The following is a 24,836-nucleotide window of genomic DNA, read 5'->3' as shown; positions in this document are numbered from 1 at the left end:
TGGTAGCCCCCACCCCACACACTGGTCCTCCCCCTGCAGCACCCTGCTCTCTGCTTATCCCTGCAGAGGGCAACAGATCCCAGCTCACAGGCTGGTTACTTGTAGAGGCATTGTCACACCTTTCTATGACCCCCTCCCCTGTCACAGCTGCCGCTGTGTGTGTGTCTATGGTGTCTGTGCAAGCAGAAATATCAGAGTTCACTCCCTCCTCCCTTACATCATTCATAGATAACACATTAACATTGTCCGGAGGCATGTCAGTACGGGCTGAAGGTTCAGCCCTTGGGGGGGGCCCAAACTGGGAGGTTATCTGCCCCAAATCTGTCCCAAGTAGCACGTTGGCAGGGATCCGATCAGTTACCCCCACCTCCCTCACCCCTCGCCCTGCGCCCCAGTCCACATAAATGTCAGCAACAGGCAGCGCCGGGTCAATGCCTCCAATCCCGGAGACAGCGAGGGTTTTTCCAGGGATCAAGTCTTGGGGGGACACCATCTCAGGCCGCACCAGAGTCACCTCCGAGGCGCTGTCTCGCAGTCCTATGGTCACAGACCGGCCGACGGTGACAGGTTGGAAGCTGTCCAGGGACCTACCACCACCCCCACCCACACAATACACCTTGGGCGGCCCTTGGGACGGGGACGGAGCCGGGGCCTTGGGACGCTGAGGGCACATGGCCTTGAAGTGTCCAGGTAAGTTGCACTGGTGGCACCGTCTTGGTTCTGCCACGGGCCTGGAGAGGGGAGTTGAGGGGGACACCCCCTGCAGTCTAGGGGCAGGTGGGGCAGTCGCAGAATTCATCTTACCCCCTCTCCAGGTGCTGCTGGTGGCCGCTCTCCTGGCCTCAGGGGCCCGGTTGTTGGTGTAGTCATCGGCAAGGGCAGCTGGTAGCCGTGGACCCCTTTGGCTTCTGGTCTCGGATGAACTGGCGGAGATCCTCAGGGCAGTTCCACAAGAGTTGCTCCGTGATGAACAAGTCCAGGATCTCCGGTCCGGTGGAAAGCTGCAGGCCTTGGGTCCAGTGGTCGGCAGCTCGGGCAAGTGCCCGCCGGTGGTCAGCCCAGGAGTCCTTTGGTCCCTTCTGTAGGCTCCGGAACTTCTTGCGGTAGGACTCTGGAGTGAGGTTGTACTGTTGGATCAGGGCCCGCTTGATGGTGTCGTAGCCCTGATCTGCCTCAGCAGGCAAGTCCCCAAGGACATCCAGGGCCTTACCCCTTAAACGGGGGGTCAGGTATTTGGCCCACTGGTCCTTGTCCAGATGGTGCTGCAAGCAAGTCCGTTCAAAAGCAGTCAAGAAAGAGTCCAAGTCTCCATCCTTCTCCAGCACTGGGAAGTCCTCAACACGGACCTTTGGAAGTTTGGTGTCTCGAAGGTCACGTGTGGCTGATGAGGGCCGGAGCTGAGCTAGCTGCAGCTGGTAGTCACGGTCTGCCTGTCGCTCTCGCTCTTCACGCGCTGCCTGCCGCTCTCGCTCCGCAGCCTCACGCTCTGCGTGCCGCTCCGCAGCCTCAGCGTCACGCGCTGCCTGCCGCTCTGCCCTGCGCTCTGCCAGGAGTTCCTTGTAGCCCTTCTGGTCTCCAGCCTGGAGAAGGGCCATAGCCATTTGAAGAAGGCTATCCGAGCCTCCCAGGCTCGGTGGAATGGCACGTGGTGATCTGCGGCACGCTGCAGAGCTAGGCGATTCACTGTCCCTTTCCGAGCGGAGGGCTGGCATCTGGCTCGTTGAGGAACCTTGGGTGAGCTCCTCCTCATCTTGTCCAGCAGTGCCAGGTTGCGCAATGTCCTCGGCAGAACGGTTTTCTGGCGTCGAGCTCCTGGAGGACTCGTGGGCAACCTCCTCATTGCTGTCCACAGCACCGTCCTCCCTCTCTTCGGCTCCTGCCTTAGCATTGGCCAGTTGCATAGCTCTGCTCCTGGTGCCATCAGCCATTCTTGCAGACTTTTGGTCACTGACACAGAACTGACACCTGATGCCTCCACACACCTTACAGTATCTGCACTCTGACACTCTAGTGTTGAGCTAGTCTGAAGACCCCAGCAGCCACAGCTGCTGCAGGCAGTCTTTAGTGTCTGGGAGTATGGGTCTCACACTCACACACACTATTATCTCGATCCCACCGCTAATGCCACCAATATGTCACAAACCACCGGGGGGGTCACTCAGAAATCCCCCGCACTGGCTACCAGTACGTCACAATCGGGGTGTAACAAGTGGGGGGTCACCCCTCCTTTATACCTCCCGACCGACAGACAGAGCACGTGATGCGCTCTCTAGCGCCCCTCTTATAGTCAGGCCAATTATGGAATTGCCCGACGATAAGCAAGGAGGCCGCTATACTACTTATGCCGATTATTGAAGGGTCCCTGGGGAGAGTAGGGTATATATTCCCCCGACCTCCGCGGGCGGAATATATAAAATCTCCCCGAATCTCACTGGCCTCCCCACAATAATCCTTGGCACAACTCGCTGCCACCAACCGCTTCACGTTAACTATTAGCCGAACACACAGACGTGGGATTCAAGATCGAGATAACAGAACAGCCCAAGATTAATTATATAATTTAATCAGCCTAAAGCACACTAGAAACTACAATATATACAATAGGGAATCTACAGAATATACATATGTCAGAGTACAGTTACAATCAAAGCATGGGTTACAAACAGGCATACACAGTTCCAGCAGTTACCTTGTTGCGTCTGGCCACAGGGGGGCGCTGTACCCAGGTTTCTAGGATCCTTCCCACAGATGTTTCCTACACGTGCCCCCAGCGAAAAGAACACTGGAAAATGGCCGAAGTAGGGTTATCAACCTGGCCAAATCCAGGTCCCCTCCTACCTTAGTGACCTCACAGGGAGCACTGCTCCACCCCTGGCTGGAGTTATGGACAATATCCCAACATGGAATATGGGCCATAACTTTGCCTGGGAGCGTCGTAGGCGGACGCCAATGCTCTCATTGTGACAGTTATGAATTTAGCTACAGAACGAGGGGACTCATGACCTGTCTGCCAGTTCCCCATTGGCTGATATCACGCCTGGGGCATTTCCCAATGTCCTGCTCCCATAAAAAGGGGGTGCCGGCATCGTCCACATGCGGAGACACCATTTTTATGGTTGCCATATTTATCGGAAATATGGCTTGCGAGATATGAACCATTTTTTACTGGAGTCGTTCTGTCTGGCTATTTCCATAGCCTTGCTAATGAGATACAGCTCTTGTTACAGGGTGACGGCAGGGAGTCATCCTGTGTCCATTGTTCCCACACCACCTCATTTCCATATCACAGGACATGGCCATGGAGGTGTAAGTGGAACACTGAGAACAAGAAGGGAGGGGGCACTGCCAGGGAGTGATGAGGGACTATGACTGGAGTCATAATTCATCTTCATATCCCGGGATTTGCCTCACACAGGGGAAGGTGTGATATGGGGGGGGAGTGATACAGAGGAAGTCACGATATGGGGGGGGGAGTGATATATAGGAAGTCACGATATGGGGGTGTGTGATAGAGGAAGGTGCGATATGGGGGGTGTGATACAGAGGCAGGCGAGATATGGGGGGTGTGATACAGAGGCAGGCAAGATATGGGGGGTGTGATACAGAGGAAGGCGTGATATGGGGGGTGTGATACAGAGGAAGGCGTGATATGGGGGGGTGTGATACAGAGGAAGGCGTGATATGGGGGTTTGACACAGAGGAAGGCGAGATATGGGGGGTATGATACAGAGGAAGGCGTGATATGGGGGGTGTGATACAGAGGAAGGCGCGATATGGGGGGGTGTGATACAGAGGAAGGCGCGATATGGGGGTGTGTGATACAGAGGAAGACGCGATATGGGGGGGTGATACAGAGGTAGGCGCGATATGGGGGTGTGTGATACAGAGGAAGACGCGATATAGGGGGGTGATACAGAGGGTGAGGCACAATATGGGGGGGGGGTAGCACTCGCATCCTGCACCGTGGAGCTGACGATCTAGTTGAGGCGACCTCTGTCTGCGGACATCAGGCCGGGGGAGGGGGTTTGGGGGGTGTCGGGCAGGGGCCGCTATTTCACACTGGATGTAAAAAATAAAAATCCCCATGAAAATGAGTGTGAGAGGATGGGAGTCCGGATCGTCAGCGACACATGACAGGATGACAGGATGACAGGCCGCGCAGCTGCTGTGAAAGATACAAGTTTTGATCCTCTAAGTTGCGGCGGCGCGGCGATGCTGTAGTTTCCATGGTTACCAGAGATTCGGGCAGAGCGGTGACAGCGGCAGCGACTTCTACACAAGATGTAGGCTGTTTGGTTTGTGGAACACATTTCAGAGATTTCTGGACTCTAAATGTGGCGGGCAGAGAACATGAGAAGTCTGCAGGAGCGAGGCCGCCGGGGAAGGGACCGCCGCTGGGGAAGGGACCGCTGCCGGGAAAGGGGCCACTGCAGGACAAGGGGCCGCCGCCGGGGAAAGGGGCCACTACAGGGCAAGAGGCCGCAGCCAGGAAAAGGGGCCGCTACATGGCAAGAGGCCGCCGCCAGGAAAAAGGGCCGCTACATGGCAAGAGGCCGCCGCCAGGAAAAAGGGCCGCTACATGGCAAGGGGCCGCCGGCGCCGGGAAAGGCTCACAGCAAGGTAAGAGATCGCCGAGGGGGAAAAGGTCGACACAGGGGAAGAGAAACACCGGGGAAGACACCGCCGCAGCAGGGGGAAAAGAGCCCGCCGCAGCAGGGGGAAAAGAGCCCGCCGCAGCATGGGGAAAAGAGCCCGCCGCAGCAGGGGGAAAAGAGCCCGCCGCAGCAGGGGGAAAAGAGCCCGCCGCAGCAGGGGGAAAAGAGACTGATGAGATCAGTTATATTATACAGAGGGTGATGTAGGAGTGAATCCTCGGCTGCTGCAGTCCCCGCACCTGAATGTTCAGAGGGAGCAGGAGGTGAAGGGGTTAACCCCGGTGCTGCCAGATGATGTATCAGACTGGACACTTCTTTGGTAAATCTGGTGACTTGCACATTTCGGAGCATTACCTTCTTCTGTGGTGCACTTTGTACTGATCCACTTTTCCATGTCAGACCCCTATTTGGAAAATTCCAGTCCAGTTACTGAACCCGGGTTTCGGCACCAGACGGTGCAGAGCACTGCTCAGTCTGCCAAGGATTGTGCAACAACCTCAGAAGAAAGCCATTGACCAACAAGGGTCAGAAAGTGGGTCCTGAACGACTGTGGGGGATCCTGAGGACAAGTGCAGGGCAGGGCCCACAGGATGAGGGGGTGACGGGCCCCAGAACAAGACCTGAACAAGCATGGCTGGCCATGTGGACAAGCAATGGGCGAGAAGGCCCCCTGGTCGAGGGCAGGTGAGGGAGGACCTGGATGAGCATGGGGGAAGGCCCCCTGCTCGAGGGCAGGTGAGGGAGGATCTGGATGAGCGCGGGGGGAAGGCCCCCTGGTCGAGGGCAGGTGAGGGAGGATCTGGATGAGCGCGGGGGGAAGGCCCCCTGGTCGAGGGCAGGTGAGGGAGGAGCTGGATGAGCATGGGGGAAGGCCCCCTCCCCTGGTCGAGGGCAGGTGAGGGAGGACCTGGATGAGCGCGGGGGAAGGCCCCCTCCCCTGGTCGAGGGCAGGTGAGGGAGGACCTGGATGAGCGTGGGGGAAGGCCCCCTGGTCGAGGGCAGGTGAGGGAGGACCTGGATGAGCGTGGGGGAAGGCCCCCTGGTCGAGGGCAGGCGGGGGAGGACCCGGATGAGCGTGGGGGAAGGCCCCCTGGTCGAGGGCAAGTGGGGGAGGACCTGGATGAGCACGGGGGAAGGCCCCCTGGTCGAGGGCAGGTGAGGGAGGATCTGGATGAGCGCGGGGGGGAGGCCCCCTGGTCGAGGGCAGGTGAGGGAGGATCTGGATGAGCGCGGGGGGAAGGCCCCCTGGTCGAGGGCAGGTGAGGGAGGATCTGGATGAGCGCGGGGGGAAGGCCCCCTGGTCGAGGGCAGGTGAGGGAGGACCTGGATGAGCACGGAGGAAGGCCCCCTGGTCGAGGGCAGGCGGGGGAGGACCTGGATGAGCGTGGGGGAAGGCCCCCTGGTCGAGGGCACCCGGGGGAGGACCTGGATGAGCGCGGGGGAAGGCCCCCTCCCCTGGTCGAGGGCAGGTGAGGGAGGACCTGGATGAGCGCGGGGGAAGGCCCCCTGGTCGAGGGCAGGCGGGGGAGGACCCGGATGAGCGCGGGGGAAGGCCCCCTGGTCGAGGGCAAGTGGGGGAGGACCTGGATGAGCACGGGGGAAGGCCCCCTGGTCGAGGGTAGGCGGGGGAGGACCTGGACGAGTGAGGAAGGTCCCAACACATGCATGCAGGGAAGGGACATGGAATAGAGTGTGGGGCGCTGCAGGACCACCATGAGTGGGAGTCCCTCAGGACTAAAACGAGTGCAGAGGGGAGCTAGGAAGAGCGTGGAAGGGAGCCCCCAGGATAAATGTGTGGGGGCTTCTGGATGAGCGTCTCACATAGATATTGTGATGACATGGACTCTCATGGGTTAAAGTTTCTTAAAATCCAGCCAGACAGCATGATGGATTGTTTATAGACGGGGGAGAAGTCCCTCATTGTTTTTACAAGACTCTTCTTGACTCAATGTAATTGTGTTGGCCACTGAAAGCCAGACGTATTGTTCTCCAGACTTTTCCAGTAACCATTGTATTGTAGTTGTGTATTGCTAATGTGATTACCTTAGTAGCCATTGTTGAGTCTGTGACTTGCAGACTTCATGTAGATATCTTCAGTCTTTCTATGCACATCATTTGGATGAACATTGTCCATGCAGCTTGAGATTCATCCAATGGGAGAGGCGATCTTGTCCAACCAATCGATGAGGACGCAGTGTATCCAAGTGGAAGGTTATGGCTATAAAAGGGACTTCTTTAAGCCACCAGGTTGATGAAGGTTGATGGATGCTGATGGATCCAGTCTAAGCTCTTTGGAGCTGACTAGAGGATCAGGATATCTTATGGCTTCAATCTAGGGGCTCTGGTTCCGGTTGGAGACCATATCCACAGCCTAGGGATTTCGACTCCGGCTGCCAGGATTGTAACATCATACCAGGACTACCTAAGGAGGACACTCAGGTTGGGACACTTCAGTCACCTGTTACAGACTTTGCAGACCTCAGACAGCTTGGAACCTGTGAGGCATGGACATACTAATCCCTGGTGAGCAGCGGAAGGGTGAGACTCTGTTGCCGGTTACATTTGTGTGTTTTGCTGGTTATGTGTTATGTGCCGTTAATTGTTTGGGGATCCAATAAAGTCTAATTATTGTGATTCCCTCACCCTGTGTTGTCTGAGTAGTGTTACGCCCACGGTTAGGGAGGCCGGCGTTCAGTTGGGATGAGCCCTGGGCCACGCTGTCTTTATAAAGGCGGCGGGTTTTAGTGGACGAGAGCGCCCACTGACCCCCGTGTTTCCACAGATATCACCGCACTGCTGTGAAGTTCTCCATATCTAAAAGGTGATAGGCCAGGTCCCAGGCGTCTACAATGTGGTATGAGGAGGCGGGGCTCAGCCCCCGAGGATGCCGCCATGAGGACGATGTAGAGAAAGGGGAGTGATGGAGGACGATGCAGCATTAGCAGTGTACTACAGAGGTGCTAGGGGCCGCTGCTACGCTCCCCTCACGTCTGAGCCGGCGCTACGCTCCCCTCACGTCTGAGCCGGCGCTACGCTCCCCTCACGTCTGAGCCGGCGCTACGCTCCCCTCACGTCTGAGCCGGCGCTACGCTCCCCTCACGTCTGAGCCGGCGCTACGCTCCCCTCACGTCCGAGCCGGCGCTACGCTCCCCTCACGTCCGAGCCGGCGCTACGCTCCCCTCACGTCCGAGCCGGCGCTACGCTCCCCTCACGTCCGAGCCGGCGCTACGCTCCCCTCACGTCCGAGCCGGCGCTACGCTCCCCTCACGTCCGAGCCGGCGCTACGCTCCCCTCCCGTCCGAGACGGCGCTACGCTCCCCTCCCGTCCGAGACGGCGCTACGCTCCCCTCCCGTCCGAGACGGCGCTACGCTCCCCTCCCGTCCGAGACGGCGCTACGCTCCCCTCCCGTCCGAGACGGCGCTACGCTCCCCTCCCGTCCGAGATGGCGCTACGCTCCCCTCCCGTCTGAGCTGGCGCTACGCTCCCCTCCCGTCTGAGCCGGCGCTACGCTCCTCTCCCGTCTGAGCCGGCGCTACGCTCCCCTCCCGTCTGAGCCGGCGCTACGCTCCCCTCACGTCTGAGCCGGCGCTACGCTCCCCTCACGTCTGAGCCGGCGCTACACTCCCCCGTGTCTTCAATTGGGGCGCTACACTCCCCTCCCATCTGAGATGGCGCTACGCTCCCCTCCCGTCTGAGATGGCGCTACGCTCCCCTCCAGTCTGAGCCGGCGCTACGCTCCCCTCCCGTCTGAGATGGCGCTACGCTCCCCTCCCGTCTGAGATGGCGCTACGCTCCCCTCCAGTCTGAGCCGGCGCTACGCTCCCCTCCCGTCTGAGCTGGCGCTACACTCCCCTCACGTCTGAGCCGGCGCTACACTCCCCTCACGTCTGAGCCGGCGCTACACTCCCCTCACGTCTGAGCCGGCGCTACACTCCCCTCACGTCTGAGCCGGCGCTACACTCCCCTCACGTCTGAGCCGGCGCTACACTCCCCTCACGTCTGAGCCGGCGCTACACTCCCCCGTGTCTTCAATTGGGGCGCACGCTGCCCTCTGTTGGGGAGACAGGTCTGCACGCAGTAACTAGCAGTCGCTCTCCGCCATCTCTGGAGCCAGGAAACACATGGAGCATTATCCTGGCTGACCGCGCGCATCAAATAAGTCCCCAGCGTAGAGCGACAGCGAGCAGCGGCATCCAACAGAGCGGCACAGACGGATCCATCTAATATCCTAACCCGGTAGATCGGGGTCCGGCTCCTCTCAGGTGGGGTCCGGCACCGCGCTCCAGCAGGGCATATCACAGCTCTTCATCTGGAGACCTGGCACCGACATACTGTGTAATTATCCTGCCCCCTGGAGGCCGGACACTATTGCGGTGCACCCTGCGGTGCGGAGCATGGCTCACCTGTGCGTCACCCTGCGGTGCGGAGCATGGCTCACCTGTGCGTCACCCTGTGGTGCAGAGCATGGCTCACCTGTGCGTCACCCTGCGGTGCAGAGCATGGCTCACCTGTGCGTCACCCTGCGGTGCAGAGCATGGCTCACCTGTGCGTCACCCTGCGGTGCAGAGCATGGCTCACCTGTGCGTCACCCTGCGGTGCAGAGCATGGCTCACCTGTGCGTCACCCTGCGGTGCAGAGCATGGCTCGCCTGTGCGTCACCCTGCGGTGCGGAGCATGGCTCACCTGTGCGTCACCCTGCGGTGCGGAGCATGGCTCGCCTGTGCGTCACCCTGCGGTGCGGAGCATGGCTCGCCTGTGCGTCACCCTGCGGTGCGGAGCATGGCTCGCCTGTGCGTCACCCTGCGATGCGGAGCATGGCTCACCTGTGCGTCACCCTGCGATGCGGAGCATGGCTCACCTGTGCGTCACCCTGCGGTGCAGAGCATGGCTCACCTGTGCGTCACCCTGCGGTGCAGAGCATGGCTCACCTGTGCGTCACCCTGCGGTGCAGAGCATGGCTCACCTGTGCGTCACCCTGCGGTGCAGAGCATGGCTCACCTGTGCGTCACCCTGCGGTGCAGAGCATGGCTCACCTGTGCGTCACCCTGCGGTGCAGAGCATGGCTCACCTGTGCGTCACCCTGCGGTGCAGAGCATGGCTCACCTGTGCGTCACCCTGCGGTGCAGAGCATGGCTCACCTATGCGTCACCCTGCGGTGCAGAGCATGGCTCACCTATGCGTCACCCTGCGGTGCAGAGCATGGCTCACCTATGCGTCACCCTGCGGTGCAGAGCATGGCTCACCTGTGCGTCACCCTGCGGTGCGGAGCATGGCTCACCTGTGCGTCACCCTGCGGTGCAGAGCATGACTCACCTGTGTCACCCTGCGGTGCGGCGATGGCTCACCTGTGCATCCCGCTCCCGCCAGGCTTGTGCCTTGTGCTCATGCTCCGTCATGGCGCCCTGCAGCTGCCGCTCCAGCCGCTGGATCTCCTGCTCGTGCTCCCGCACCAGGCGGTCCCTCTCGGCGCTGTGCTCCTGGTGCAGGCGGATCTTCTCCTGCTCCTGCTCCAGCCTCAGCTCCACCATCTGATAGGACAATAGAGGATACGGGTCATCCCTGTCACCATGACAACGACCCCCCCGATAAACGCAACCTCCATCTTTATTACATACGACCGACGTGTCCCCAAAACTCTACCAATGGCAACATAGAAAGAGAAGCAATATAGAAGTGATGGCCGAGCATGGAGCCGGGGGGCAGCGGAGATAACGGGAGGTGCGGGGGGCAGCGGAGATAACGGGAGGTGCGGGGGGCAGCGGAGATAACGGGAGGTGCGGGGCTGGGGGGGCAGCGGAGATAACGGGAGGTGGGGGGGCAGCGGAGATAACGGGAGGTGGGGGGCTGGGGGGGGACGCGGAGATAACGGGAGGTGCTAGGCTGGGGGGGGCAGCGGAGATAACGGGAGGTGGGGGGGCAGCGGAGATAACGGGAGGTGGGGGGCAGCGGAGATAACGGGAGGTGCAGGGCTGGAGGGGGCAGCGGAGATAACGGAAGGTGCGGGGCTGGGGGGGCAGCGGAGATAACGGGAGGTGCAGGGCTGGAGGGGGCAGCGGAGATAACGGAAGGTGCGGGGCTGGGGGGGGCAGCGGAGATAACGAGAGGTGCGGGGGGCAGCGGAGATAACGAGAGGTGCGGGGGGCAGCGGAGATAACGGGAAGTGCGGGGCTGGGGGGGGCAGCGGAGATAACGAGAGGTGCGGGGCTGGGGGGGGCAGCGGAGATAACGAGAGGTGCGGGGGGGCAGCGGAGATAACGAGAGGTGCGGGGCTGGGGGGGGCAGCGGAGATAACGGGAGGTGCGGGGCTGGGGGGGGCAGCGGAGATAACGAGAGGTGCGGGGGGGCAGCGGAGATAACGAGAGGTGCGGGGTGCAGCGGAGATAACGGGAGGTGCGGGGCTGGGGTGGCAGCGGAGATAACGGGGGGCAGCGGAGATAACGGGGGGGCAGCGGAGATAACGAGAGGTGCGGGGGGGCAGCAGAGATAACGGGAAGTGCGGGGCTGGGGGGGCAGCGGAGATGACGAGAGGTGCGGGGCTGGGGGGGCAGCGGAGATAACGGGAGGGGCAGCGGAGATAACGGGGGGCAGCAGAGATAACGGGAGGTGCGGGGCTGGGGGGGGCAGCGGAGATAAGAGGTGCGGGGCTGAGGGGGGCAGCGGAGATAACAAGAGGTGCGGGGCTGGGGGGGGGCAGCAAAGATAACGGGAGGTGCGGGGCTGGGGGGGCAGCAAAGATAACGAGATGTGCGGGGCAGCGGAGATAACGAGATGTGCGGGGCTGGGGGGGCAGCGGAGATAACGGGAGGTGCGGGGCTGCCGTCTGTCACAGTGAATGGCGGGATGAGACACAGCCCGGCCGAACCCCCGCTATGATGGTAATCCTCCCTACCTGCCCCCGCTCCGCAGGACGCTGCGCTCCGCCTGTGCCCACCACTCACATGCACGTCTCTTCAGTTTGAAGATTTTCTGTGCGGCAGGGGCTGCTGCGACCCACCCCAAAACAGGAGCCGAACCGGAGGCCACAGCTGCTTCACCAGAGCCGAGGGAGCGAAACCCCACCAGCAGCCACAGCACAGTACAGAGCCGAGGGAAGCGAAACACCACCAGCAGCCACAGCACAGTACAGAGCCGGGGGGAGCGAGACCCCACCAGCAGCCACAGCACAGTACAGACCCGGGGGAAGCGAAACCCCACCAGCAGCCGCAGCACAGTACAGAGCCGGGGGGAGCGAGACCCCACCAGCAGCCACAGCACAGTACAGACCCGGGGGAAGCGAAACCCCACCAGCAGCCACAGCACAGTACAGAGCCGGGGGGAGGGAGACCCCACCAGCAGCCACAGCACATTACAGAGCCGAGGGGAACGAGACACCACCAGCAAGCCACAGCACAGTACAGAGCCGGGGGGAGCGAGACCCCACCAGCAGCCACAGCACAGTACAGAGCCGGGGGGAGCGAGACCCCACCAGCAGCCACAGCACAGTACAGAGCCGGAGGGAGCGAAACCCCACCAGCAGCCACAGCACAGTACAGAGCCGGGGGGAGCGAAACCCCACCAGCAGCCACAGCACAGTACAGAGCCGGGGGGAGCGAGACACCACCAGCAGCCACAGCACAGTACAGAGCCGGGGGGAGGGAGACCCCACCAGCAGCCACAGCACATTACAGAGCCGAGGGGAACGAGACACCACCAGCAGCCACAGCACAGTACAGAGCCGGGGGGAGCGAGACCCCACCAGCAGCCACAGCACAGTACAGAGCCGGGGGGAGCGAGACCCCACCAGCAGCCACAGCACAGTACAGAGCCGGAGGGAGCGAAACCCCACCAGCAGCCACAGCACAGTACAGAGCCGGGGGGAGCGAAACCCCACCAGCAGCCACAGCACAGTACAGAGCCGGGGGGGAGCGAGACCCCACCAGCAGCCACAGCACAGTACAGAGCCGGGGGGAGCGAGACCCCACCAGCAGCCACAGCTGCTACACCAGAGCCGAGGGAAGCGAAACCCCACCAGCAGCCGCAGCACAGTACAGAGCCGGGGGGAGCGAAACCCCACCAGCAGCCACAGCACAGTACAGAGCCGGAGGGAGCGAAACCCCACCAGCAGCCACAGCACAGTACAGAGCCGGGGGGAGCGAAACCCCACCAGCAGCCACAGCACAGTACAGAGCCGGGGGGGAGCGAGACCCCACCAGCAGCCACAGCACAGTACAGAGCCGGGGGGAGCGAGACCCCACCAGCAGCCACAGCTGCTACACCAGAGCCGAGGGAAGCGAAACCCCACCAGCAGCCGCAGCACAGTACAGAGCCGGGGGGAGCGAAACCCCACCAGCAGCCACAGCACAGTACAGAGCCGAGGGAAGCGAAACCCCACCAGCAGCCACAGTACAATACAGAGCCGGGGGAAGCGAAACCCCACCAGCAGCCGCAGCACAGTACAGAGCCGGGGGAGCGAAACCCCACCAGCAGCCACAGCACAGTACAGAGCCGGGGGGAGCGAGACACCACCAGCAGCCACAGCACAGTACAGAGCCGGGGGGAGCGAAACCCCACCAGCAGCCACAGCACAGTACAGAGCCGAGGGAAGCGAAACCCCACCAGCAGCCACAGCACAGTACAGAGCCGGGGGGAGCGAGACCCCACCAGCAGCCACAGCACAGTACAGAGCCGGGGGGAGTGAGACACCACCAGCAGCCACAGCACAGTACAGAGCCGGGGGGAGCAAGACCCCACCAGCAGCCACAGCACAGTACAGAGCCGGGGGGAGCGAAACCCCACCAGCAGCCACAGCACAGTACAGAGCCGAGGGAAGCGAAACCCCACCAGCAGCCACAGCACAGTACAGAGCCGGGGGGAGCGAGACCCCACCAGCAGCCACAGCACAGTACAGAGCCGGGGGGAGTGAGACACCACCAGCAGCCACAGCACAGTACAGAGCCGGGGGGAGCAAGACCCCACCAGCAGCCACAGCACAGTACAGAGCCGGGGGGAGCGAAACCCCACCAGCAGCCACAGCACAGTACAGAGCCGAGGGAAGCGAAACCCCACCAGCAGCCACAGCACAGTACAGAGCCGGGGGGAGCGAGACCCCACCAGCAGCCACAGCACAGTACAGAGCCGAGGGAAGCGAAACCCCACCAGCAGCCACAGTACAGAGCCGGGGGGAGCGAAACCCCACCAGCAGCCACAGTACAGTACAGAGCCGGGGGGAGCGAGACCCCACCAGCAGCCACAGCACAGTACAGAGCCGGGGGGAGCGAAACCCCACCAGCAGCCACAGCACAGTACAGAGCCGGGGGGAGCGAGACCCCACCAGCAGCCACAGCACAGTACAGACCCGGGGGAAGCGAAACCCCACCAGCAGCCGCAGCACAGTACAGAGCCGGGGGGAGCGAGACCCCACCAGCAGCCACAGCACAGTACAGAGCCGAGGGAAGCGAAACCCCACCAGCAGCCACAGTACAGAGCCGGGGGGAGCGAAACCCCACCAGCAGCCACAGTACAGTACAGAGCCGGGGGGAGCGAGACCCCACCAGCAGCCACAGCACAGTACAGAGCCGGGGGGAGCGAAACCCCACCAGCAGCCACAGCACAGTACAGAGCCGGGGGTAGCGAGACACCACCAGCAGCCACAGCACAGTACAGAGCCGGGGGGAGCGAGACCCCACCAGCAGCCGCAGCACAGTACAGAGCCGGGGGAAGCGAAACCCCACCAGCAGACGCAGCACAGTACAGAGCCGGGGGGAGCGAAACCCCCCCAGCAGCCGCAGCACAGTACAGAGCCGGGGGGAGCGAGACACCACCAGCAGCCACAGCACAGTACAGAGCCGGGGGGAGCGAAACCCCACCAGCAGCCACAGCACAGTACAGAGCCGGGGGGAGCGAGACCCCACCAGCAGCCACAGCACAGTACAGAGCCTGGGGGAGCGAGACCCCACCAGCAGCCACAGCACAGTACAGAGCCGAGGGAAGCGAGAATCCACCAGCAGCCACAGCACAGTACAGAGCCTGGGGGAGCGAGACACCACCAGCAGCCACAGCACAGTACAGAGCCGGAGGGAGCGAGACCCCACCAGCAGCCACAGCACAGTACAGAGCCGGGGGAAGCGAGACACCACCAGCAGCCACAGCACAGTACAGAGCCGGGGGGAGCGAGACACCACCAGCAGCCACAGCACAGTACAGAGCCGGGGGGAGCGAGACACCACCAGCAGCCACAGCACAGTACAGAGCCGGGGGGAGCGAGACACCACCAGAAGCCACAGCACAGTACAGAGCCAAGGGAAGCGAGACCCCACCAGCAGCCACAGCACAGTACAGAGCCTGGGGGAGCGAGACACCACCAGCAGCCACAGCACAGTACAGAGCCGGGGGAAGCGAAACCCCACCAGCAAACACAGCACAGTACAGAGCCGGGGGGAGCGAGACACCACCAGCAAACACAGCACAGTACAGAGCCGGGGGGAGCGAGACACCACCAGCAGCCACAGCACAGTACAGAGCCAGGGGGAGCGAGACACCACCAGCAGCCGCAGCACAGTACAGAGCCGGGGGGAGCGAAACCCCACCAGCAGCCGCAGCACAGTACAGAGCCGAGGGAAGCGAGACCCCACCAGCAGCCACAGCACAGTAGAGACGGGGGGAGCGAGACACCACCAGCAGCCACAGCACAGTACAGAGCCGGGGGGAGCGAGACACCACCAGCAGCCACAGCACAGTACAGAGCCGGGGGAAGCGAAACCCCACCAGCAGCCACAGCACAGTACAGAGCAGGGGGGAGCGAGACCCCACCAGCAGCCACAGCACAGTACAGAGCAGGGGGGAGCGAGACCCCACCAGCAGCCACAGCACAGTACAGAGCCGGGGGGAGCGAGACCCCACCAGCAGCCACAGCACAGTACAGAGTCGAGGGAAGCGATACACCACCAGCAGCCACAGCACAGTACAGAGCCGAGGGGAGCGAGACACCACCAGCAGCCGCAGCACAGTACAGAGCCGGGGGGAGCGAGACACCACCAGCAGCCACAGCACAGTACAGAGCCGAGGGGAGCGAGACACCACCAGCAGCCACAGCACAGTACAGAGCCGGGGGGAGCGAGACCCCACCAGCAGCCACAGCACACTACAGAGCCGAGGGGAACGAGACACCACCAGCAGCCACAGCACAGTACAGAGCCGGGGGGAGCGAGACACCACCAGCAGCCACAGCACAGTACAGAGCCGAGGGGAGCGAGACACCACCAGCAGCCACAGCACAGTACAGAGCCGAGGGGAGCGAGACACCACCAGCAGCCGCAGCACAGTACAGAGCCGGGGGGAGCGAGACACCACCAGCAGCCACAGCACAGTACAGAGCCGGGGGGAGCGAGACACCACCAGCAGCCACAGCACAGTACAGAGGCAGGGGAAGCGAAACCCCACCAGCAGCCACAGCACAGTACAGAGCCGGGGGAAGCGAAACCCCACCAGCAGCCACAGCACAGTACAGAGCCGGGGGGAGCGAGACCCCACCAGCAGCCACAGCACAGTACAGAGCCGAGAGAAGCGAAACCCCACCAGCAGCCACAGCACAGTACAGAGCCGGGGGGAGCGAGACCCCACCAGCAGCCACAGCACAGTACAGAGCCGGGGGAAGCGAAACCCCACCAGCAGCCACAGCACAGTACAGAGCCGGGGGAAGCGAAACCCCACCAGCAGCCACAGCACAGTACAGAGCCAAGGGAAGCGAAACCCCACCAGCAGCCACAGCACAGTACAGAGCCGGGGGAAGCGAAACCCCACCAGCAGCCACAGCACACTACAGAGCCGGGGGGAGCGAGACCCCACCAGCAGCCACAGCACAGTACAGAGCCGAGGGAAGCGAGACCCCACCAGCAGCCACAGCACAGTACAGAGCCGGGGGGAGCGAAACCCCACCAGCAGCCACAGCACAGTACAGAGCCAAGGGAAGCGAAACCCCACCAGCAGCCACAGCACAGTACAGAGCCGGGGGGAGCGAGACCCCACCAGCAGCCACAGCACAGTACAGAGCCGGGGGAAGCGAAACCCCACCAGCAGCCACAGCACACTACAGAGCCGGGGGGAGCGAGACCCCACCAGCAGCCACAGCACAGTACAGAGCCGAGGGAAGCGAGACCCCACCAGCAGCCACAGCACAGTACAGAGCCGGGGGGAGCGAGACCCCACCAGCAGCCACAGCACAGTACAGAGCCGAGGGAAGCGAGACACCACCAGCAGCCACAGCACAGTACAGAGCCGGGGGGAGCGAGACACCACCAGCAGCCACAGCACAGTACAGAGCCGGGGGGAGCGAGACACCACCAGCAGCCACAGCACAGTACAGAGCCGGGGGAAGCGAGACACCACCAGCAGCCACAGCACAGTACAGAGCCGGGGGAAGCGAGACCCCACCAGCAGCCACAGCACAGTACAGAGCCGGGGGGAGCGAGACACCACCAGCAGCCACAGCACAGTACAGAGCCGGGGGGAGCGAGACACCACCAGCAGCCACAGCACAGTACAGAGCCGGGGGAAGCGAAACCCCACCAGCAGCCACAGCACAGTACAGAGCAGGGGGGAGCGAGACCCCACCAGCAGCCACAGCACAGTACACAGCAGGGGGGAGCGAGACCCCACCAGCAGCCACAGCACAGTACAGAGCCGGGGGGAGCGAGACCCCACCAGCAGCCACAGCACAGTACAGAGTCGAGGGAAGCGATACACCACCAGCAGCCACAGCACAGTACAGAGCCGAGGGGAGCGAGACACCACCAGCAGCCGCAGCACAGTACAGAGCCGGGGGGAGCGAGACACCACCAGCAGCCACAGCACAGTACAGAGCCGAGGGGAGCGAGACACCACCAGCAGCCACAGCACAGTACAGAGCCGGGGGGAGCGAGACCCCACCAGCAGCCACAGCACACTACAGAGCCGAGGGGAACGAGACACCACCAGCAGCCACAGCACAGTACAGAGCCGGGGGGAGCGAGACACCACCAGCAGCCACAGCACAGTACAGAGCCGAGGGGAGCGAGACACCACCAGCAGCCACAGCACAGTACAGAGCCGAGGGGAGCGAGACACCACCAGCAGCCGCAGCACAGTACAGAGCCGGGGGGAGCGAGACACCACCAGCAGCCACAGCACAGTACAGAGCCGGGGGGAGCGAGACACCACCAGCAGCCACAGCACAGTACAGAGGCAGGGGAAGCGAAACCCCACCAGCAGCCACAGCACAGTACAGAGCCGGGGGAAGCGAAACCCCACCAGCAGCCACAGCACAGTACAGAGCCGGGGGGAGCGAGACCCCACCAGCAGCCACAGCACAGTACAGAGCCGAGAGAAGCGAAACCCCACCAGCAGCCACAGCACAGTACAGAGCCGGGGGGAGCGAGACCCCACCAGCAGCCACAGCACAGTACAGAGCCGGGGGAAGCGAAACCCCACCAGCAGCCACAGCACAGTACAGAGCCGGGGGAAGCGAAACCCCACCAGCAGCCACAGCACAGTACAGAGCCAAGGGAAGCGAAACCCCACCAGCAGCCACAGCACAGTACAGAGCCGGGGGAAGCGAAACCCCACCAGCAGCCACAGCACACTACAGAGCCGGGGGGAGCGAGACCCCACCAGCAGCCACAGCACAGTACAGAGCCGAGGGAAGCGAGACCCCACCAGCAGCCACAGCACAGTACAGAGCCGGGGGGAGCGAAACCCCACCAGCAGCCACAGCACAGTACAGAGCCAAGGGAAGCGAAACCCCACCAGCAGCCACAGCACAGTACAGAGCCGGGGGGAGCGAGACCCCACCAGCAGCCACAGCACAGTACAGAGCCGGGGGAAGCGAAACCCCACCAGCAGCCACAGCACACTACAGAGCCGGGGGGAGCGAGACCCCACCAGCAGCCACAGCACAGTACAGAGCCGAGGGAAGCGAGACCCCACCAGCAGCCACAGCACAGTACAGAGCCGGGGGAGCGAGACCCCACCAGCAGCCACAGCACAGTACAGAGCCGAGGGAAGCGAGACACCACCAGCAGCCACAGCACAGTACAGAGCCGGGGGGAGCGAGACACCACCAGCAGCCACAGCACAGTACAGAGCCGGGGGGAGCGAGACACCACCAGCAGCCACAGCACAGTACAGAGCCGGGGGAAGCGAGACACCACCAGCAGCCACAGCACAGTACAGAGCCGGGGGAAGCGAGACCCCACCAGCAGCCACAGCACAGTACAGAGCCTGGGGGAGCGAGACACCACCAGCAGCCACAGCACAGTACAGAGCCGGGGGGAGCGAGACACCACCAGCAGCCACAGCACAGTACAGAGCGAGACACCACCAGCAGCCACAGCACAGTACAGAGCCGGGGGAAGCGAGACCCCACCAGCAGCCACAGCACAGTACAGAGCCGGGGGGAGTGAGACACCACCAGCAGCCGCAGCACAGTACAGAGCCGGGGGAAGCGAGACACCACCAGCAGCCACAGCACAGTACAGAGCGAGACACCACCAGCAGCCACAGCACAGTACAGAGCGAGACACCACCAGCAGCCACAGCACAGTACAGAGCCGGGGGGAGCGAGACACCACCAGCAGCCACAGCACAGTACAGAGCCGGGGGGAGCGAGACACCACCAGCAGCCACAGCACAGTACAGAGCCGGGGGGAGCGAGACACCACCAGCAGCCACAGCACAGTACAGAGCGAGACAGCACCAGCAGCCACAGCACAGTACAGAGCCGAGGGGAGCGAGACACCACCAGCAGCCACAGCACAGTACAGAGCGAGACACCACCAGCAGCCACAGCACAGTACAGAGCCGAGGGGAGCGAGACACCACCAGCAGCCACAGCACAGTACAGAGCGAGACACCACCAGCAGCCACAGCACAGTACAGAGCGAGACACCACCAGCAGCCACAGCACAGTACAGAGCGAGACACCACCAGCAGCCACAGCACAGTACAGAGCGAGACACCACCAGCAGCCACAGCACAGTACAGAGCCGACCTCTGCAGATCTATATAGATCAGAAGTGTGATAATCTGCAGGATGCTCCGGACTCCCGCCCCCTCGTGGCTCTGGACGCCCCCCGCGGCTCTCAATGATCGGCCATAGACGCCCCCCGCGGCTCTGGTATTCCGCCCCTCATGACTCTAGATGTGCGGCTCTAGTTCTCCGCCCCCCGCGGCTCTGGACGCCCCCTCGTGGTTCTGGGCTCCCCCGCGGTGGCAGTCACTCACCTGCTGCTCGCTGCGCTCCGTCACTTCCTGCAGTTGGCGGCTGAACTCCAGACTCTGCTTCTCCCGGAGACTCTTGGAGCGATTTAGGTCGGACTCCACTTTCTCCATCTTTGGGGCAGAAGCAGAAAATAACGAAGACTCGTTACTACAGGTGCACGAAGACAGAGCTGTGCATGTGTACGGGGGATGGAGGGGTGACTGTCAGCAGAGCTGTGCATGTGTACGGGGGATGGAGGGGTGACTGTCAGCAGAGCTGTGCATGTGTACGGGGGATGGAGGGGTGACTGTCAGCAGAGCTGTGCATGTGTATGGGGGATGGAGGGGTGACTGTCAGCAGAGCTGTGCATGTGTATGGGGGATGGAGGGGTGACTGTCAGCAGAGCTGTGCATGTGTATGGGGGATGGAGGGGTGACTGTCAGCAGAGCTGTGCATGTGTATGGGGGATGGAGGGGTGACTGTCAGCAGAGCTGTGCATGTGTATGGGAGATGGAGGGGTGACTGTCAGCAGAGCTGTGCATGTGTATGGGGGATGGAGGGGTGACTGTCAGCAGAGCTGTGCATGTGTATGGGGGATGGAGGGGTGACTGTCAGCAGAGCTGTGCATGTGTATGGGGGATGGAGGGGTGACTATCAGCAGAGCTGTGCATGTGTACGGGGGATGGAGGGGTGACTGTCAGCAGAGCTGTGCATGTGTATGGGGGATGGAGGGGTGACTGTCAGCAGAGCTGTGCATGTGTATGGGGGATGGAGGGGTGACTGTCAGCAGAGCTGTGCATGTGTATGGGGGATGGAGGGGTGACTGTCAGCAGAGCTGTGTGTGCATGTGTATGGGGGATGGAGGGGTTACTGTCAGCAGAGCTGTGCATGTGTATGGGGGATGGAGGGGTGACTGTCTGCAGAGCTGTGCATGTGTATGGGGGATGGAGGGGTGACTGTCTGCAGAGCTGTGCATGTGTACGGGGGATGGAGGGGTGACTGTCTGCAGAGCTGTGCATGTGTACGGGAGATGGAGGGGTGACTGTCAGCAGAGCTGTGCATGTGTACGGGGGATGGAGGGGTGACTGTCAGCAGAGCTGTGCATGTGTACGGGGGATGGAGGGGTGACTGTCAGCAGAGCTGTGCATGTGTATGGAGGATGGAGGGGTGACTGTCAGCAGAGCTGTGCATGTGTATGAGGGATGGAGGGGTGACTGTCAGCAGAGCTGTGTGTGCATGTGTATGGGGGATAGAGGGGTGACTGTCAGCAGAGCTGTGCATGTGTATGGGGGATGGAGGGGTGACTGTCAGCAGAGCTGTGCATGTGTATGGGGGATGGAGGGGTGACTGTCAGCAGAGCTGTGCATGTGTATGGGGGATGGAGGGGTTACTGTCAGCAGAGCTGTGCGTGCATGTGTATGGGGGATGGAGGGGTGACTGTCAGCAGAGCTGTGCATGTGTATGGGGGATGGAGGGGTGACTGTCAGCAGAGCTGTGCATGTGTATGGGGGATGGAGGGGTGACTGTCAGCAGAGCTGTGCATGTGTATGGGGGATGGAGGGGTTACTGTCAGCAGAGCTGTGCGTGCATGTGTATGGGGGATGGAGGGGTGACTGTCAGCAGAGCTGTGCATGTGTACGGGGGATGGAGGGGTGACTGTCAGCAGAGCTGTGCATGTGTATGGGGGATGGAGGGGTGACTGTCAGCAGAGCTGTGCATGTGTACGGGGGATGGAGGGGTGACTGTCAGCAGAGCTGTGCGTGCATGTGTATGGGGGATGGAGGGGTGACTGTCAGCAGAGCTGTGCATGTGTATGGGGGATGGAGGGGTGACTGTCAGCAGAGCTGTGCATGTGTATGGGGGATGGAGGGGTGACTGTCAGCAGAGCTGTGCATGTGTACGGGGGATGGAGGGGTGACTGTCAGCAGAGCTGTGCGTGCATGTGTATGGGGGATGGAGGGGTGACTGTCAGCAGAGCTGTGCATGTGTACGGGGGATGGAGGGGTGACTAAGCAGAGCTGTGCATGTGTACGGGGGATGGAGGGGTGACTGTCAGCAGAGCTGTGCATGTGTACGGGGGATGGAGGGGTGACTGTCAGCAGAGCTGTGCATGTGTATGGGGGATGGAGGGGTGACTGTCAGCAGAGCTGTGCGTGCATGTGTATGGGGGATGGAGGGGTGACTGTCAGCAGAGCTGTGCATGTGTATGGGGGATGGAGGGGTGACTGTCAGCAGAGCTGTGCATGTGTATGGGAGATGGAGGGGTGACTATCAGCAGAGCTGTGCATGTGTATGGGGGATGGAGGGGTGACTGTCAGCAGAGCTGTGTGTGCATGTGTATGGGAGATGGAGGGGTGACTATAAGCAGAGCTGTGCATGTGTATTGGGGATGGAGGGGTGACTGTCAGCAGAGCTGTGTGTGCATGTGTACGGGGGATGGAGGGGTGACTGTCAGCAGAGCTGTGCATGTGTACGGGGGATGGAGGGGTGACTAAGCAGAGCTGTGCATGTGTACGGGGGATGGAGGGGTGACTGTCAGCAGAGCTGTGCATGTGTACGGGGGATGGAGGGGTGACTGTCAGCAGAGCTGTGCATGTGTATGGGGGATGGAGGGGTGACTAAGCAGAGCTGTGCATGTGTATGGGGGATGGAGGGGTGACTGTCAGCAGAGCTGTGCATGTGTATGGGGGATGGAGGGGTGACTGTCAGCAGAGCTGTGCATGTGTACGGGGGATGGAGGGGTGACTGTCAGCAGAGCTGTGCATGTGTACAGGGGATGGAGGGGTGACTGTCAGCAGAGCTGTGTGTGCATGTGTACGGGGGATGGAGGGGTGACTGTCAGCAGAGCTGTGCATGTGTACGGGGGATGGAGGGGTGACTGTCAGCAGAGCTGTGCATGTGTACGGGGGATGGAGGGGTGACTGTCAGCAGAGCTGTGCATGTGTATGGGGGATGGAGGGGTGACTGTCAGCAGAGCTGTGTGTGCATGTGTATGGGGGATGGAGGGGTGACTGTCAGCAGAGCTGTGTGTGCATGTGTATGGGAGATGGAGGGGTGACTATAAGCAGAGCTGTGCATGTGTATGGGGGATGGAGGGGTGACTGTCAGCAGAGCTGTGTGTGCATGTGTACGGGGGATGGAGGGGTGACTGTCAGCAGAGCTGTGCATGTGTACGGGGGATGGAGGGGTGACTGTCAGCAGAGCTGTGCATGTGTATGGGGGATGGAGGGGTGACTGTCAGCAGAGCTGTGCATGTGTACGGGGGATGGAGGGGTGACTGTCAGCAGAGCTGTGCATGTGTACAGGGGATGGAGGGGTGACTGTCAGCAGAGCTGTGTGTGCATGTGTATGGGGGATGGAGGGGTGACTGTCAGCAGAGCTGTGCATGTGTATGGGGGATGGAGGGGTGACTGTCAGCAGAGCTGTGTGTGCATGTGTATGGGGGATGGAGGGGTGACTGTCAGCAGAGCTGTGCATGTGTATGGGGGATGGAGGGGTGACTGTCAGCAGAGTTGTGCGTGCATGTGTACGGGGGATGGAGGGGTGACTGTCAGCAGAGCTGTGTGTGCATGTGTACGGGGGATGGAGGGGTGACTGTCAGCAGAGCTGTGCATGTGTATGGGGGATGGAGGGGTGACTGTCAGCAGAGCTGTGCATGTGTATGGGGGATGGAGGGGTGACTGTCAGCAGAGCTGTGCATGTGTATGGGGGATGGAGGGGTGACTGTCAGCAGAGCTGTGCATGTGTATGGGGGATGGAGGGGTGACTGTCAGCAGAGCTGTGTGTGCATGTGTATGGGGGATGGAGGGGTGACTGTCAGCAGAGCTGTGTGTGCATGTGTATGGGGGATGGAGGGGTGACTGTCAGCAGAGCTGTGCATGTGTACGGGGGATGGAGGGGTGACTGTCAGCAGAGCTGTGCATGTGTACGGGGGATGGAGGGGTGACTGTCAGCAGAGCTGTGCATGTGTACGGGGGATGGAGGGGTGACTGTCAGCAGAGCTGTGCATGTGTATGGGGGATGGAGGGGTGACTGTCAGCAGAGCTGTGCATGTGTATGGGGGATGGAGGGGTGACTGTCAGCAGAGCTGTGCATGTGTATGGGGGATGGAGGGGTGACTGTCAGCAGAGCTGTGCATGTGTATGGGGGATGGAGGGGTGACTGTCAGCAGAGCTGTGCATGTGTATGGGGGATGGAGAGGTGACTGTCAGCAGAGCTGTGCATGTGTATGGGGGATGGAGGGGTGACTGTCAGCAGAGCTGTGCATGTGTACGGGGGATGGAGGGGTGACTGTCAGCAGAGCTGTGCATGTGTATGAGGGATGGAGAGGTGACTGTCAGCAGAGCTGTGTGTGCATGTGTACGGGGGATGGAGGGGTGACTGTCAGCAGAGCTGTGCATGTGTATGGGGGATGGAGGGGTGACTGTCAGCAGAGCTGTGCATGTGTATGGGGGATGGAGGGGTGACTGTCAGCAGAGCTGTGCATGTGTACGGGGGATGGAGGGGTGACTGTCAGCAGAGCTGTGCATGTGTACGGGGGATGGAGGGGTGACTGTCAGCAGAGCTGTGCATGTGTACGGGGGATGGAGGGGTGACTGTCAGCAGAGCTGTGCATGTGTACGGGGGATGGAGGGGTGACTGTCAGCAGAGCTGTGTGTGCATGTGTACGGGGGATGGAGGGGTGACTGTCAGCAGAGCTGTGCATGTGTATGGGGGATGGAGGGGTGACTGTCAGCAGAGCTGTGCGTGCATGTGTACGGGGGATGGAGGGGTGACTGTCAGCAGAGCTGTGTGTGCATGTGTACGGGGGATGGAGGGGTGACTGTCAGCAGAGCTGTGCATGTGTATGGGGGATGGAGGGGTGACTGTCAGCAGAGCTGTGCATGTGTATGGGGGATGGAGGGGTGACTGTCAGCAGAGCTGTGCATGTGTACGGGGGATGGAGGGGTGACTGTCAGCAGAGCTGTGC

General features: G+C 61.8%; 1 protein-coding gene across 1 annotated transcript in view; it reads right to left on the bottom strand.

The window, feature by feature from the left end:
• The window catches only part of CEP112 (centrosomal protein 112), a 98,215-nt gene that overhangs the window by 20,554 nt on the left and 52,825 nt on the right, over window positions 1–24,836 (bottom strand). Inside the window, exons 18-19 of the mRNA XM_075332201.1 lie at window positions 19,891–19,998; window positions 10,002–10,184 (exon numbers count right to left, since the gene is read on the bottom strand). Coding sequence (XP_075188316.1) covers window positions 10,002–10,184; window positions 19,891–19,998 — 291 coding nt within the window. The remainder of the gene's footprint in view (window positions 1–10,001; window positions 10,185–19,890; window positions 19,999–24,836) is intronic.

Source organism: Anomaloglossus baeobatrachus, unplaced genomic scaffold, assembly GCF_048569485.1.
Source record: "Anomaloglossus baeobatrachus isolate aAnoBae1 unplaced genomic scaffold, aAnoBae1.hap1 Scaffold_2540, whole genome shotgun sequence".
NCBI lineage: Eukaryota > Metazoa > Chordata > Amphibia > Anura > Aromobatidae > Anomaloglossus > Anomaloglossus baeobatrachus.
The sequence above is the reverse complement of the archived record's forward strand: the minus strand, read 5'-3'. Positions and strand labels throughout refer to the sequence as shown.